Source organism: Festucalex cinctus, chromosome 2 (assembly GCF_051991245.1).
Source record: "Festucalex cinctus isolate MCC-2025b chromosome 2, RoL_Fcin_1.0, whole genome shotgun sequence".
Lineage (NCBI taxonomy): Eukaryota > Metazoa > Chordata > Actinopteri > Syngnathiformes > Syngnathidae > Festucalex > Festucalex cinctus.
In genome coordinates, this window is record NC_135412.1 from 32034286 (window position 1) to 32051185 (window position 16900).

Sequence of the window (16900 nt, forward strand, 5' to 3'; positions counted from 1 at the left end):
CGCAAAGACACAGGCAGTCAGCACATTTACACAATTAAATGTTTATGAATATGTCTCACCACTTGAAATTTAATGACAAATAAACATTTAATAGAAATTTTGCATGTATTTGCCTATGTGAAAAACATTACTGTCACTGCCACTTAGTGCAATAATAAATGATAAATAAAGAACTAAATAATAAATATAACAATAATAAAACAGTGAGAGTGTTTTAAATTGTTATTGTCTGGAGTGAAGTAGCACAGTATCACATCATACTGAAAGGTGTTTCTAATATTTTGGATACGGCCCATTTTGTTCTTTAATCCGGCATCCGGCCCACTGAGCATTTACATTAGCAAGAGGCCCATGTTCTATTGTTGTTAGTGATACAACTAAACATAAATAATTTATTGATTATATGTTGTAAAAAAATGTGAAAACATTTACAAACATGTACGTTATAAATTATTTGTTATTTGATAATAAGAATTAACGCATACGGCCTATTATAGATTCTACTTTAAAATTGTAACTATTTTTCTAGTGTTCATCTATAACATGGCCATCTTTCAGAAAAAATTAAACTGACTTTAGCTTGACCTTATTGATTGAAGCAATCCCAGTTAGATAGCTCATACCTAGATGAATAACATAATGATTTATAACGATATCGGTTGCATTCAGATGAAAAAGTGATCACTCACGGTCATATTGTGTTTGAGTCCCGTGACCAGCAGAGGGCGCGTTGCTTGAGCGCTCACAAGGCGGAGCTTATTCCGTGTGCACTGCGCATGCCCCCATACTACGTCAATCCAGCTCGTCTCACCCTGACAGCGGACCTCCATCCACCCAAGCACCTACAGACCCATCCATCCATTTACCCAGCCATTCATCCCAGGCAAAGTAGCACCTGAGCGGGCGAGTGCAAGGATGCTGGCGTGTACAGAGATGATCACGATGTGTCTTCAATCAGCCAAGCTGCAACACCTCAGCAAACAGCAGGAGTGTGATCACAACCACAACCGCACCGCGTCCCTTTTCCACGACGTAAGTGTACTTTGAGCTTATTCATGTACCTGTCATAATTGCATGTCTTAATGACTGCCAAGGTAAAAATGTAAAGGGAAGGTGAAAGTGGGGGGTTGTCTACGCTGCTCTTGGTGAATGGTGAAAATCCATCAGACTCCATTCATGTGGAGCTGATGCATGCACAGTAGCTCCATTATATAAGAAAGGTGGTCTTTGGCTGCTTGTTCACAATGTTTTACATATTATGAAGGTAGGGTCACACGATTGGTCACAGTACACACATATGCATGAGGCGCCAATTTAAAACGTGCCCCCCCACCATCTTAATGTAAAAAAAAAAAAAAGCGAAGAAAAACGCTCCCAGTCCCATTATTCATTCTTCCTTGCACCCTGTTCTTTTTGTTACATGAGAAATGTACATTTGAATGCCCACGTATTTTACTGCATTTCAAATCATCTCTGGAGTTTTTTGTGGCTCCTGATGATTTATGGAGGTGATGCTCTATGGTGAAAAAAACAAAAAACAAAAACATGACAGGCAAACAGATTTTGAGCCTCCGATAAAATGTAAATTCTACAAGAGGCATGCAATCTTGCTATTAGTAAACATAACTTGACAAAATACATGTATTACAGTAACTTACATTTGCTTATGTTTTCATAGAAGATTGTGTTTATAGTAGTGTTGTCAAACGATTACAATTTTTAATTTGGATTAATCACGATTAATCAGCTAAATTACTTGTGTAATATAAAATAAATACAAAATACCGTAATATTTTGACATTAACGCATTTTATGATCTCAATGTCATTTGCAAACATTGATTAAATGCATGTACGCAATTGCCTGCATGCATGTATTGCTCAAAACGTAACAGCATCATATCAATTGGGTGCAATTCAGCAGTTATTAATGAATTATATGCAAATTACTTTTGTTTTATCTAAAGTCCCGTTGGGGTGTTTTTCAAAGCGAAATTTACCACCGAGCACACCAACTGGAGTCACCCGCTCATTTTGGAACAACAGGCGTAGGAAACGCTGTGCATTGACCTCATCACTGACCTGCGCAGACTTCAATGTAACCATCCGCAGTTACGTTCAAGGCTCAAGTGCGGTCAAAAAAATAGTGCGGTTAATATGCGTTAATATGTGATTAATGCGACATTTTTCTGTGATTAATTAATCTATTAACGCTTTAACTTTGACAGCCCTAGTTTATAGTGCTTGCCCTCATTTTGGATGAGAGTGACCTGGAGGCTGGAGCCCTTCCCAGTAGACTTTCGGCAAGAGTACAGTACAGACTAGTACACCCTGGACTGGTGACCAGTCACATGCAGGCAACACAAACAACTAACACATATGAAAAAATTAGGGTCTTCAATGAAGCATGTTTTTGGAATACAAAGGAAGTCCGTGAAAACCCACGGGGAGAACAAACACATTTTTCACTATGGTGCCGGGATTTGAACCTCAGAACTGTGCTTGCAGATGTGCTACCCACTCAGTCACGGTGCCACACAGAACATTATGTCTAGATCCTTTTTCCTATTCCGAGTGTTTTTGTTGTTTTTTTTATTGTAAAAATTTAAGCATATGCAGTCGCTGTTCGGAAGTGTCAAATTAGCATTGTTAGGCCTTGGCAGAGTGTCATGTGACTTTGTGCTTGTTAGAGCGGAGTGCAAACGAACCCACGGGAAGCCTTTGTCACCCACACCTAATAATGACATTCTGCTGTCTTTGTGCACTTATAAACACCGCACGTAGTCTTCTTCACTCATTCTTCACACTCATTAGTAGAGTCTGGCAGCTCTTGTGTTTGCAATCATTCTACTTGAAGCCCTCACTGTTGGTTTTAATCGACTCACACAGTTGTGCAGGGCTTATACTGTATATCTCCGACAAGTGTACTGCACACTCATTTCTCCAGAGGCTGATGGAATCGCGCCTCTTAGATGCTGCCATCCTCTCCCTTCCTGCTTCTGCGGTTTTATTGTCTTCAATAGGATTCAGTTGTGATGCGTTCAGTGTCTCCAGGGGGGCGGCAGCGAGTACACCCCCGACAGTGTGTAAGCTTTCTAGAAGATCTTCATAAGCTCTGTAGTCTGTAGGAGCACATCGCTCCCGTCGACTCAAGCACAGACAAGAAATGAGCATGTGACTGTGCGGTGCTGCTGCTGCTGTTGCTCACTTCTATCGCTTTTTCTTTGACGAACAATTTGCTGTTGGCTCCCTTGCAGGTATCTTGGATGTAAAATATTACAATGGCACGTTCAAGGTTTGCAATACTTGACAATTATGGCGCAACCTCCAGGTGTCACGCCATCATCTTCTGAAAGTGCCTGCAACGCTTAAACCAGTGTTTGCACCCGTTTTACATTCGAAAAATGTCACGGACCACCAACAGAAATTTCAGAAAAAGTATACAGTATATTGTATGCTGTCTAAAATAATGATAATCTTATCTCAGTTTTCTAAGAAAAACATGTACTTAGAAAATGAATTAAAAACCTTGAAATTTGGGCCTGTTTGGTTGAACACAGTGCTGTTACTCTGTTGACAACAGTTGGATACACATTACTGCCATCTAGTGGAAGAGCATTTGATTTTCCTGCCGGTCATTGTATGTTGCTTACATAGATAAACGAACAAAGATAAACATTATTTGTAGCAAATAAACAATACCGTAATTTTCTGACAAACTAATTTAAACTGTATTATGTCCTGCAGCACACTGTAAAATATCTCATAGCACAGTAATGTGCTGCAGTATGGTGGTTGGGCATCAGTGGCTTAAACATTGTTAAAGCGCCACACCATTTCTTCACTTTCCTTTAAGCGGGGTAAACGCATACTGATTTGAAACATTTTAGCCACATTTTCAAATGTGACAAGACGGCATCATGGCTGCACCCATAAATATTTCTGTTGTAGTACCACCTGTGAGAGGCAACATGGTGCCATAGCGTATCCATGTCAGGAAGTACAAAGAAGAAGGAACGTTTCCTCCTTCTTTATTTCTTCGACTACTACTACTAGTAGTAGTAGAAGAAGAAGAAATAGAAAAAGCTAAGCTGATTGTAACTTTACTTGGCTTATTCTTCCCTTTCATTTATTGGTCAATAATTATTAATTACAAAAATACTGTATTGTTTTATTATCTTTATATTAATTTACATTATCTGTGCCAATGTGACAGGCAGAACAGTTAACCCATGTTGCTATTTATCCAACATAATACAGAGTTTTGTGTACAACTAAACACACCCAGCTTCAAGTGAGGAAATACATTTGTGAGTAGGCCTACTGTTAATTCAGACGGTATCCTCCATATTTCAATGTATATGTACTTTTTGTGAACTTTTACTGAGATCCATTACTGTTTTCCTTAAGTGTCTTAAACTCAATCTTCTTTTCTCGTTCCAGATATTCCGTCGGGCGGACAAAAATGGTGAGTGAGACAAGCACAGTTACCGGTAATTGGTTTGCGCTCCTGTTTGGATGTTAATGCTGCAAGATGATTTGACTTCATTAGGAAAACCAGACAGGCGTGCTCACACTAAGTTGATACACACATAATGTAAGTAATACTCCTTTATTTTCAGAAAAAAAAACTCCTAGATTGTCAATTCAGTCTTGCATGTGATTTGAATTTGAATCCCAAATTTTATCACCCTTTTAACTTGACAATAGCAAATCCTTCCCTGAGGAAAACAGCAGCATTGGGCCAGAACTTACACAACAACAATGCTGACAAAAATGGAAATGTTATCCCTCATAATCTTCTATTCACGCTTGCATCTCCGTGTAATCACATTCAGAATGCTAAATGGGTGTTTTGTGCTTTTAGTCTTTGCAGGAGGATGTGTTATGTTACATAAGAGGCCCCGTGTTAATAGTGCCACATTGTTTTGATGAGTTGCAAACATTTTCGGCTTGAGGGGGTCTTCAGATAAGAAGAGCATTTTTCTTTGTAAATTATAAATGAGCTGTTTCTGGATTTGCACACACATGGCACATTACTGTCACAAGCCTAACTTCAAAATGCTGCTTTTAAGCAGACAGATCCCAAATAAGTGGCCTAAATCAACAGAATTACTTGGATTCCGTTTCCTTTGTTGTCACTCATTTTCCTGACCACTTGTTGCTAGGCAGAGCTCATGTGGAGAAATCTGGTGCCCCCATTTCCAACAAAATCATTTTTAACAAGACTGTCATTGGTATTTCCTTTTGCAATTTGGGCCATTTGGATAAAGTTAGATGTGCAAATGAAGAAATGACTACAGCCCAGGTGATTGTTATATTTTACACATGGCAAATGTGCTCACTCTCAGTACTTAAGAAGGAGGATATGGTATATCTATTTAGCTAAAATAGAATGGTAGATCAAATTTCAAATGTAGGGAGTAAAAGTTAAGAGAGATCAGACATGTCAATATGTATTTAATTACAGATGGAAAATGGAATGGAAAATATAATTTCCCACCGCTGATGACAAGTGCAAAATACAACAGAAGTTGTCTTTCGGAAAGTGATTTTGGCTTCACTTGTGTCGCTGATTACATGACACACTTTTGTGGCTCCTCAAGTCTGTTTCCTCATCTCGCCTTTCTTGGGTCCCTGCTGTGTGGAACAGAGAGTGCATGCCGGTTTGTTTGTGCGAGCTATCTTCACTTCACAGCTTGTGCACACAGTCTGTGAGGAGCTGAGAGGGAGATTCATCCTCCCCCAGTCAGTACTGAGTGGGATGCCCATCATTCGCTGGGAGCAGTGTACATTTTCTACATAATGAGGAGGTGTTTTGATCGGCATATCAACACACTGCACTGCTTCCCCGCTGCAATATTGAGACTGCGGACTTACATGTTTCAATATAAAACACAAGCTGGAAGCTTTTGTGCGCTTGCCAAGTGTATCACTGAAGGCAGATGTGATGACTTCAATTCAATTCTGAATTGGAAACCAAATCTGGACTACATTCTCGTTTCTTTAAATAAACCAACTGGCTGGCCAGTGTATTTATATATTTAATACCGGACAATAAGTGTCAGACCGACTAATGGCTAATAGAGCTCAGATTCACACTCGAATGGGTTACTAACTGTAATTTTGCTGAAAACATATCATAGTACCAGAAAATTAAAAATCCCATTTGATGATAATGGTAAATGGAATACACTTTTACACCATTTGTTGTCCAAAGTTCTTTGCCAAGTCCCATATTCACTTTTTTGAAAACATATCGGCTTGTATAACAGGCAAACGCAGCTGCGTCAGCCTCCGGATAGGTTTTCCTTTTTAGTATAAAATAACTTACTTTAACCTCCTTAACCACATTAAAATTCATCCACTAGCATTGTACTAGCTGCTAGCTAGTGCCAAGCTAACCTGGGTGTTCTCCAGTTTGCAAACTCCCTTGCTCAGATGATGACAAAGGCAAACAGCGAGTAAACAATACACTGCCTAGTTTGGCTTCATTGACTCACTGCTGAATCGTTGAATTCAATGCTGCCAAGTGATTCATTGAGTGCCATTCGTAATCTCTAAACCGTCGTAAACCGAGGACCCTCCTGTAATTGCTTACTACCTGTCCAGAGTGTCCATACCCACCCATAATGGGGATACAATCCACTTTTAGATCCCGATTGCCCAGTTGAGAATCTTTATGGTTAATCGCTGCTGCATAGTAGATTTATGATTCCCTTAAGAAAACATATTCCTGGTAACATGAGATGGCTCAATGTGACTTTTTGCCTCTTTTGTGAGGTACTGATGTATTATCTTCCTGAATGGTGGCTCTTTAAATAGCTACGGTGTTGTATCAAATGTGCATATTCTGATCCTGGATCTCACAATACAGTATGCATGAGCATATTAGAATGAAGACTTCACAAGATTGTTACAGTGTCATGCCTCCAAGGCGCAAACTGGACAGATTACAGTCAGGATTGCCTGATCTGCCACCACATTTCTCTTTGACAAGTGCTAGCATAATTTCCCACCAAAATGTTGTCAATTCTAGAGTAGAATTTCATGAGAATCTGATGGTGGAGAAAGGCTGCAGAATGAGTCACATCCAATTTATTCCTACGGCTTGTGGCATTAAATACAGAGCAGCTGCTCAAGGTTAAAGTTCAGACTGAAGACGTGGAAGTGTTGTTGTTTTTTTACACTGAAATAAAAACTGAAAAGAAGGTGGGTGGGTCTCAAGCCAAGTCAAAATCTGCAGTCCAGTGATATCATACCCTAAGCTTTGGTATAGGAATGAAGTACGCTAACATTAATATTAGCTGTAGCAAAAAGAGATTTAAGAAACAAATGTGCATTTTTATGGGAGAAAACAAAAGCTTTTGAATTCACAGTAGATATTAGGGGTGTGCCAAAAAATTATAAAAGAATCGAGATTCTCATTTATTAATCGAATCGAATCGATATTAATATCCAAAAATCGATTTTATTTAAATTAGAAATGAAGAAGGGGAAAAGGCAGTTGTAGCCCACATGCTGTTTTTATGGAAAAAGGCACTTACAATACAAAATTAATAAATGTTTAAACAAAAAAAAAAAGACACTTTAATGTCTCTATTTGTCATTTTGTCTTGAAAAGCAGACTGGAGTAGATCACAACAATGTTGTGCATATCTGTAAATTGAAGCAGAAATCATTTGTCAGTCAAATAATTTTGAATCGAAAATCGTTTGAATCGAGAATCGGAAATCGATTCTGAATCGAATCGTAGACCCAAAAATCGGAATCGAATCGAATCGTGAGACAGTCAAAGATTCCCAGCCCGAGTAGATATAAAATGTAGCTAAAAAAAAACCAAAACACATTTGTAATAATTGTCTTCCATTATTGTCTGCCATGGACTATTTTAATAGCTTACATCTCTCCTTATGTGATCCATATTTAATAATTAAAACAATAAAGAAACACGCTAAAATGAAAAATCCCTGTCACGCCCATCCATCAACAATAATGTTCTAGTCGACAGCAATTTCATTATTGCCTTTTCTAAAAAAAAAAAAAAAAAAGAAAAAAGAAAAAAACAAGAGACAAGATTGTGACTGTCATGTCAATAAATGTCAGACGAGTCAAGTCATACTTTTTTTTTTTTCCACATTGCTTGTTGGCAGCAAGTCAAAACTGTATTTGCTGAGTGCTCAGAGCCGGCAGACGGATTCTTCTGCCTGGCAAGCATCCCGAGACAGGAAAGATGACAGCGAGATCTTATTATTGTGTGTAGTTAGCCAGCTAGCGAGACTCATATACTGTAGGCTCTCTCGTTCCCCTGAGATGCCTCTTACATATTCCCTCTGTGTTTATTCACTCCAGCCTAATCGACTTGGATTTTCATGAATGTGCTGCTCAGTTAACCAAGTAGCTATTTGTGACATTGTCACGGTCTTGTGCGCTTTCAGATGACGGGAAGCTGTCCTTGGAGGAGTTCCAGTCATACTTCAGTGACGGGGTCCTCACAGACGAGCAGATGCAGGAGCTTTATCGCTCCGTCGACAGGCAGAACGCAGAGTGAGCTCTTCTCGTTTTTGCAGCCCGCCTGGCACTTACGCATTCATTAAGTCAAGATTATGTCCAAGTTACACATAAGCCTCCCTAATTGCATTTGGAGGCAAATGTAAAGTTTGCGGCAACCCACTGATGAACAATGGCCTTAAGTACCGCTGCACTTAAGATACTATGATAATAGATGATGTCATTCATTTTCACAATGATCTCTACAGAGATACAGAGATAATAATGTGTCATTTTGAATGACACTTGCATGTATATTTATTTCATATTACTCTATCCACCTGACTACCAGCAATTCAAATGTGTCCTCTGTAGTGGACATTTTTAAACCTGAATATTTCCCACCCAGTGCATACGATTCAATTAACTCATTTTGTGCTCTATATAGGACACTGAGAGCTTTCCAATGATACCAAATGTGTAGGGGTGGGGCTTCGCTCAGTGCAAGAACTTTTTAGGGAAGAGGAAAAGTAAGTGTATAACACTTTTTATTGAACAATTTTACGCATTAAATGTTGCACGCATGTGTTCTATGACTCTTAAGAACACATTAAAGTATTGTTTGGATTATTTTAACTGTATTTGAGCCTAGCATTTAAGTTTTAAAAAATGTCCTCTGTAGTGGACACATCATAACTTAAAAATAAACACTTTTTTTTTTTTCAAAAAATTCTTTTGCAGTATTCCAGTTACTTCACAAAGATTGGGGAATATCAAAATAAACATGATTGGACAATATTTTTTTCCTGGTGGTCAGGAGGATATTACAAACCACAACCATAAAAGTAAGAGTAACAGTCAAAACAGAGAGTTTGTAAACAATTTTGCACTTCTATTGACTCTCATTCAACTATGCAGAAACACTAACTAAACAAGATTCATTCCATCAGTGAGCTCAACTGCACTGATCTTTTGTCTTCTCGGTTTCCGCATAGCAACATGGACATCGACAAACTGTCAGGTATGATTTTTTTGGTTGTCTTTCTGTTTCTCCAAATTTTATTTGACTGCATGTTGGTGTTTTTTTGTTTGTTTGTTGTTTTTTGTTTTCCAAAAACTCAGCACATGACATACAGTACGTGTCCATTTTCCAGAGTACTTCAGTCCACACGTGGGAGAGTATATCAACGTGTTGTCTGCGCTTGAGAAGCTAAATGTGGCCATTTTAAAGGCAATGGATAAAACTAAAGAGGTAGGTGTCTTTAAACTTTGCATTTATTATAATTTGCATATTGTATGATAAATGTAGTACAGCTATATAGCAAGCGCTTTACAAAGGCTCACATTCACACACCAACGGGAGGCTGCTGCCATGTCCACGTTAAATATCATGCCCAAGGGCACGTCAATGTGGTATAATTTGAGGATCAAATCCACAACTTGAGTTTGGGTTGGGAGATGACCGCTCTACTGATCCTGCCACTCCACACTTAATCATTGGCACTAATGAATGATGTAGTCATAGGTTGAGTCATTCTTGCCCTCTATACTGTATCTTGAATTCTTCAGACAAATTTTGAAAACGCTTCCCTCCCTTTTGTTTGCTACCTTGTCCTGGCACTATTTGAGGCTTTATAACATTTTCTTCCTGTCAGTGATATTATAGCTAAAGACTTTATCCTGGCAAGTAATATGTTCCCAGTGTAGTGTGTATTGGCCTCCAGCAATGGAGCGATATGAATTTCCGTCTCACAAGAACTCAATCTTATTGTGATAAACGGCAAAACGGATAGATTGTAAAACAGAAAAAAAAAAGAAAACATTGGCTGTATTGTTGTCTCGAGGAACAAGGATTTCATACTTCATTTTTCACTTTCCCCTTGCAGGAGTATCAGGGCTCCTCTGTGCTGGGCCAGTTTGTGACGCGCTTCCTGCTCAGGGAGACCTCCACCCAGCTGCAGTCCCTGCAGTCATCACTAGACTGCGCTATGGAGGCCGTCCATGACCAAGGCTGCACAGGCAGAAGATCAGTCAAGAAGCCCGAGGACCTGCCTATCCAGAGGCTCGCCAAACGTCCGGGCCGACGCATCCAGAAGAACATGTGTCTCTCCCCTACGGACCCTTACTCTGGCATGCTGACCACAGGTGGGGTCCCACCACCCCCATTAAGATGTGGAACGACAGGGAATGAAGTGTTGATGTTGTGTTTCAGGGGTCAGCGTGGAGTCCGACTACCACTGGGGATCCCAGGTCGATCAATTGGAGCAACTCATAGACAAGCTGGAGTGTGAGGTTTGTATGGAATTTGAATGTAGATTGCATGCAAATTCTCCTAGAATGACATTTCCTTATCTTTGCCATGCAGAGTTCTTGCTTTAATTTGAAACTGTGAGGGCTAAATCTTTGTGTCTGGCTGTCTTGCAAGTCATAATCGTGTTGCTGCCTGCGTATGACTCACCTCTCTCTGCTCACACCTTCAGAGTCCACAACTTGAACCTCTCAAAGAAGATACACTGGCAGGGACATATAAATCGGTGAGTTAGCCCGCTTGATGCTCGGTGTTTTTAAACAACACTAAAAGCAACAAGGTTTTCATTCATTTTACATTCCAACAACAATGCCATGCGATGTGACAAAATAATATTTGCTGTTGCCATGGCGACCTCATATTACGATTATTACATCACCTGCTGTGTCGTATTATGTCACATGGGAGCACATGAGTCACTCCCAGATGTAGTTTATTGTAAAACTACTGCTACATAAATGCTAGATACATTTTAAACTCCAGGCATGCTAATAAAAAGCACTGATGTTACAATAAATGAGAACACTTCAAACAACACAAGCACAGCAGCTCAGGGTGTTGTGTATAAGAATGCTATTTTTTTGTAGGATTTTGTATCGATTCTAATTTCCTCAGTCAAAAAGATTTGATTTTGATTCTCAACAGTTCAGTTCAATTCGATTTAGATTTTTGTCTGATTTGATTTAATCCACTTCAATTCACTCTGATAGCGATTAATTATGTCACATCAATTCTTCTTAAATGTCAAGGACATGATAAAAACTCCACAAATATTAAATTCCAAAGTAAATTTTGCAGAGGCAATAACTGGTCAAAGGATTTAGTTTATTAATGAAAGTCATACGTTTTATAATCACTTATTGACATCAGCAAGGATGTGTTGAACATATTTCATAATCTAATTCAGTAATTGTAAATATAAATTAAAAAGAATCTGAATACTTTGAAATTCAACTTCACAGTAAAGTTCAAGAAAACATTAAGATACCAAGGGGAAAAAAAAATCTATTTTCTCAAGAATTTATGGGAAAAAGAATCAGTTCTTGGTTTTATGAAGCGATATCGGGCTTGAAAAGGAGAATCGATTCAATATTGATTATTTGATTTTTAAACCAAGCCCTACAGTAGTTTTTTTTTTTTTTTTTGCTTGCTTGCTTCTAGAACATTCTCCTGGTCCAAAGACAAATGTCAGTGAAGGAGTGCGATGTGGAACGCTTCCAGCAAGCTCTGAAGATCTACACAGAGGCCAGCAGCGGGCAGCCAAACAACCTGCAGTCAGTCCCTTTGTCTACTTTTTTACCTCGCCTTTATCACTGCCGTCTTTCCTCACTTGCCTTTCTCCTCCTTCAAGCATTTCCGTCCAGAACCCGCCTGACAGATCGTGCTTCATCATGTACGAATTTTGGCAGGATCGCCTCTCCTGGATGAGGTGAGGAGCAAAAACACGTTTTCAAATGTCAAATCTGAAGTGCAAAAAGAGGAGGGGTCTTTTCGAAGAGAAGGCCAATGCGTCTCTTGGGCGTCTTCCCTCATAGCTTCCTGCAGTCATCCATCAGTAAGACGTTCCAGCGCTGCATTATTGACTCACTGGAGGAGCAAGAGATCGTCTCCACCATGCTCCTCCCAGGTAATCCAAAACCATGACAAACATTTACATGGACAGCAATATTTATTACATCCCACTATAAACCACCAAACAAAGTTGTGAGAAAAAAGTGGTTACTGTATGTCACTGGCTGACATAGAGAAGAAGAGCAAATGGACCAATTAAATTCACTTTGATAATTCTCTTTATGGATAATATATTTTAAGTGAAAGTATGCCCACATGTTAGTTAGACACTATTTGAAGTTATGGCAAATATTCAAAATGATGCTATTGTCTTCATCAGCTTCCTGGTGGATTATGAACAACAACTGACGGCACAAGGCTTCTTCAGATCGGCATGAATGAAATAACGGATTTATTGTGGTTTGTTGTTGCTCTTTTCTGTAAATTCTGATTTTCCATAAAGCGTGATGGCCAGATGAGACGTACTTCAAGGTACCCCAAAAAAAAAAAAAGTACTTGAATAGAATGTAATGCAATATTCTATGGAGCGATCAGTATCAGTGCTGATGTTGATGTGGCACTTTTCCCACTCCTGATTTAATAGAAGCATAAGAAATTGGGAGGGGATGGAAGAATTGCATGATTTCTTAAACTGCACCTATCGTTCTCATCTTTCATTTTATTAAATAGATCAAATGTCAATGCATCAAAAATAGACCATTCATCACTCCCCCCCCACAATACAGGCAACAACAGAAAGGGTAAATAACACATGAACGTAATAATTTCCTTTTGTCCTCTTTGTGATGTTGAGTGCTGTTGTCTCCTTCACTAGCTCGCATTTTTCCGCTGGTGGAGGGGGGGCAAACAAAACATCCTCTGGTTTAGACTCAAGAATAGAAGTATGTAACCAGATATGTAATACTAAAATGGTCCAACTCTAAACATCTCTGTGTCACTCTTGCACTTTAGTAAGCTCGGATCTACCTGTATTTGTTCGAAAAATAAATACATTTAGTGTAGATTGTAAATGTATTTTGAAGAATTTCACTTTATATAGAAAATCAATAACATACCCAAATCACATGAACGTCAAAGCCAATATTTTGCATTGGCGTGTATCCATGCAGGCAGGAGACACACTAAAAAAATGTTGTTTATATTTTGGAGCAGGAAGTATTCTGTGTAATGACGCAAGAGAACAGAAGTCTAATGTGTACAGTCGTTAGACGTAAGTAGTAGAAGATACAATAAGATCCATGTACAGTGTAATAATGGTTACTAACAAGCATTCTCACGTTGATCTGGCATAGACAAGTAATGCACGGACTGTTCACTCACTCACCCTCCCCGTTTAGCAATAATGTGATCTTGGTGTATGTTATGTGTTATATTTGTTTTCTGGCATGCAATAAAATTAATGACATGCACAAAATGTTTCACTAGTGGTCACTTAATTGTTTGTCTTTACTTTGATGTTTTTCTGTGTGTCTTTTAATGATGCAGTTTGAGAACGAGAACCCCTGGTCTGTCTTAACTGCAGGTGTAGCTTGAACAATGATGTAGTAAAAGTGGGAGGAGAGTAGTCTGAATTGGGTTCTGGAGTCGTGCTCCACCTCATACATCGAACTCATTTGCCAGCCGCGAGTCGTTCCAAGTCAAGTGTGGGCCACATCCACTAGGAACGCTGGATAAGAGCGCCCTCTAGCTTCTCCTGCTACGGTCGCACATTGACCAGTACTTTCTGTTGACTCGCTCACCCGTATCAGGTGACGTCCTGCTAGGACGGCAATTGGCTCTTGTCTCAGACCTTCCCCGAGGTGATTGGTAGAGTGACGAGCACTCAGCATGTGACCTCTACAATGAGCTTCCTCCCACGGAAGTGACGAAGGTTCACCGTTTGTATATATAAGTACCACACACGGCAATGCTTTTCTGCTACGGTGCTGTTTTGTTTGTGTATGTCTATCCAATACTACAGAAATGATTACTGTAGCTTATGTTTATGTATGTATTTCTTGTTACGTACGATTGTCTTGTTTTTAAACCGTAATACTAAATACTAAGAAGTTGTGGATGTTACAATGCATGCTGGGAATTATGACCACTCTATTCGACTTTGTATTATATCTTAAAACGAATGACATGTTTTTTTCTGTTTTCACAATACATTAATATAAAATACATATTATTCACACTACTCCACGAGTTTGTATTATTATTATGACTATTATTATTATTATTATTATTATTATTATTATTATTATTATTATTAGTAGTAGTAGTAGTAGTAGTAGTAGTAGTAGTATAAATTAATTTATTGAGTACATTCATACTGTGTTTTCACAGGAAAAGAGTAACATCTAATTCTAATCTAACACAAGGGCTTCTCCACTCTTGGCTCTTCACAACACAGCATGTAGATTAGTGAAGATGCCTCATCATTTGGTGCAAGTGTAACACTCAAAAGTCAGAGCTCGGTATTTAGTCTGAACAATGATTGTATGCTTTTGGGGAATCCAGGTTTAGAAAGTAAAAACCCTGAAACAACCCTGAAACGCCACAGGTGCTTCTATTCAACAGTTGGAGATGAGCTCTTTTACCTGCTAGTTGAGTAGAAGCACCTGTGGCTATTCTCTGCATTCTCTGGACTTGGATTCCCCAACCCTGTGTCGGTCATCTCACTGACCTACATAAATTTTGCCAGATCTGTCACCTTCAATATGGCGGACGCGCTGACGTATTGAAGTAATGCACCGAGGCGGCCTATGCGAGGTTTGTGAAGCGAAGAAGTAGGGTCTGGTTTCCGTCTTTCCCACAATGCATTTCGGTCCATTTTGAGCCCTGCGTTTTGCTACGTCTTTTACAAAGTTGTCGACATATATTTTTTTAATCAATTAAAAGTCATATTTGATGGTTTGTTTCTTCTGTTGTTATTTAACTTTTATAATCCAAGTTGTTTATGAAGGACCGTAAGTAAACTTAGTCCTGGTTTACCCTTCTATTTGTAATGCTCGCCCCACATTTATTCATCCGGGCATTCAGAAGGCTTGCACTCTGAGCTACAAGCAGAGAACACAGTTTCTCATCGATATGCTCAGGGGAAAGTCCCCGGACACGCAGCAGAAAGTGCACCGCATAAAGCGGCAGTCGGCTCGGTACGTTGAAACTGCCGAGATGTTCGGAAAGAACTGAGCTTGACACAAGTCGGGCCGACGTTGTCACCAATCAAAGGAATGCAAGAATGCTACTATGCTTTGACACAACGGGGCTTAATCTCAGAATGCACATTTTGGTATTGTTAAAGGGCACCTGAGGAGTTAAAGGGTTAAACACAACACAAGGGGAGGACCATACTTTTGTGCTGTGCTCAGGAGCGACATCTGTTGTTGTTGACACATGGATTTCTCGTTTATGAGAGGTTTATACAAAAAGAGATGCTAGTTTTCCAAGATCACAAAGGAGAGGGCGGAATATATCAACTTGTGAAATCCTACCACTTTGTCATGTCTATTAATTGTAAATGATTCTGCTTACATAATAATAATAATAATAATAATAATAATAATAATAATAATAATAATAATAATAATAATAATAATACACAACGTACATCATATTTATCGACATCAACAAGACAAACAAAATGAATATCTAACATTGTTTATTGTACTTATATTTTAATCTTATTTACAATAAATCAGTTAACAAGATTACAAACAGGTTGGTGGCTGCAAAGAAGTACCTGCCCATTTTTAAGTGCAAACATACTGTATACATGAACTGTGTATTTAGACACTGTCCCTTTACACCACTGCTGTCTTGCAAAAATATGTTTTGTCTGTTTTCTAATCAGTATGAGACACAAGGAGATAGAGCAAGGTAATGTGACTTATTTTATTATTATTTTTTTTTTTTAATATTCATACTAGAGCAGAGTTTTGTGTGTGCAAAGAAATATTTCTCTAACATGAGTTCACCACCGGCTGCGGCCAGCAACAGAACTGGAAACCCTTGGATAATGCAATTTCATTTATTTAAAATATATATTTGCTTAGCCATTGTCCTATTTTTTTTCTTTCTGCTTACTTATTGTTCCTCATTAAGAGCCAATGGCTCCTTTGGAGCTCAGGTTGCCTCTTCAGTGACCAAGCAGTTAAAAAGACTTGCCTGTGCCTAAAAAAGGGCAAACATTCAGATGAGGTTTTTTTTAAAGTGTTTTTCAAAACGTAATTTGTTTTAATTACATTTCTTTCATTACTTTTTTCTAGTACATATGTAACTCTAAAATATGATTCTGTATGCACACATTTGTGAATGTATTCAACAACTACTACAAGCACGTTTTAATCTTTCTAGTGTAAAGTGATACCAAGGCTAAAGGCTAAAACAAACACAAAAGCGTGGGAGGAGAGTAGTCTGAATTGGGTTCTGGAGTCGTGCTCCACCTCATACATCGAACTCATTTGCCAGCCGCGAGTCGTTCCAAGCCAGATGTGCGTCACATGCACTAGGAACGCTGGGAAAGAGCGCCCTCTAGCTTCTCCTGCTA

General features: G+C 38.9%; 1 protein-coding gene across 1 annotated transcript; it reads left to right on the plus strand.

Moving 5' to 3' along the window:
* Positions 1-775: 775 nt before the first annotated feature.
* On the plus strand, positions 776-14548 carry LOC144014584 (N-terminal EF-hand calcium-binding protein 1-like). The gene is made up of 12 exons (XM_077514623.1): positions 776-1032; positions 4443-4467; positions 8438-8546; positions 9485-9510; positions 9644-9741; positions 10376-10634; positions 10702-10781; positions 10970-11023; positions 11959-12071; positions 12149-12226; positions 12333-12424; positions 12689-14548. The coding sequence occupies exons 1-12, from the start codon at positions 916-918 to the stop codon at positions 12715-12717; spliced, it is 1080 nt and encodes a 359-aa protein (XP_077370749.1). The 5' UTR covers positions 776-915; the 3' UTR covers positions 12718-14548.
* Positions 14549-16900: the final 2352 nt, after the last annotated feature.

What these genes read in the sequence shown, in the direction of transcription:
- LOC144014584 (XM_077514623.1), top strand. Translation starts at nt 916, where the DNA reads ATGCTGGCGTGTACAGAGATGATCACGATGTGTCTTCAATCAGCCAAG. An exon ending in GTCGACAGGCAGAACGCAGA is followed by an intron (nt 8,547 to 9,484) that starts GTGAGCTCTTCT and finishes GTTTCCGCATAG; the next exon opens with CAACATGGACATCGACAAAC. An exon ending in TAGACAAGCTGGAGTGTGAG is followed by an intron (nt 10,782 to 10,969) that starts GTTTGTATGGAA and finishes TCACACCTTCAG; the next exon opens with AGTCCACAACTTGAACCTCT.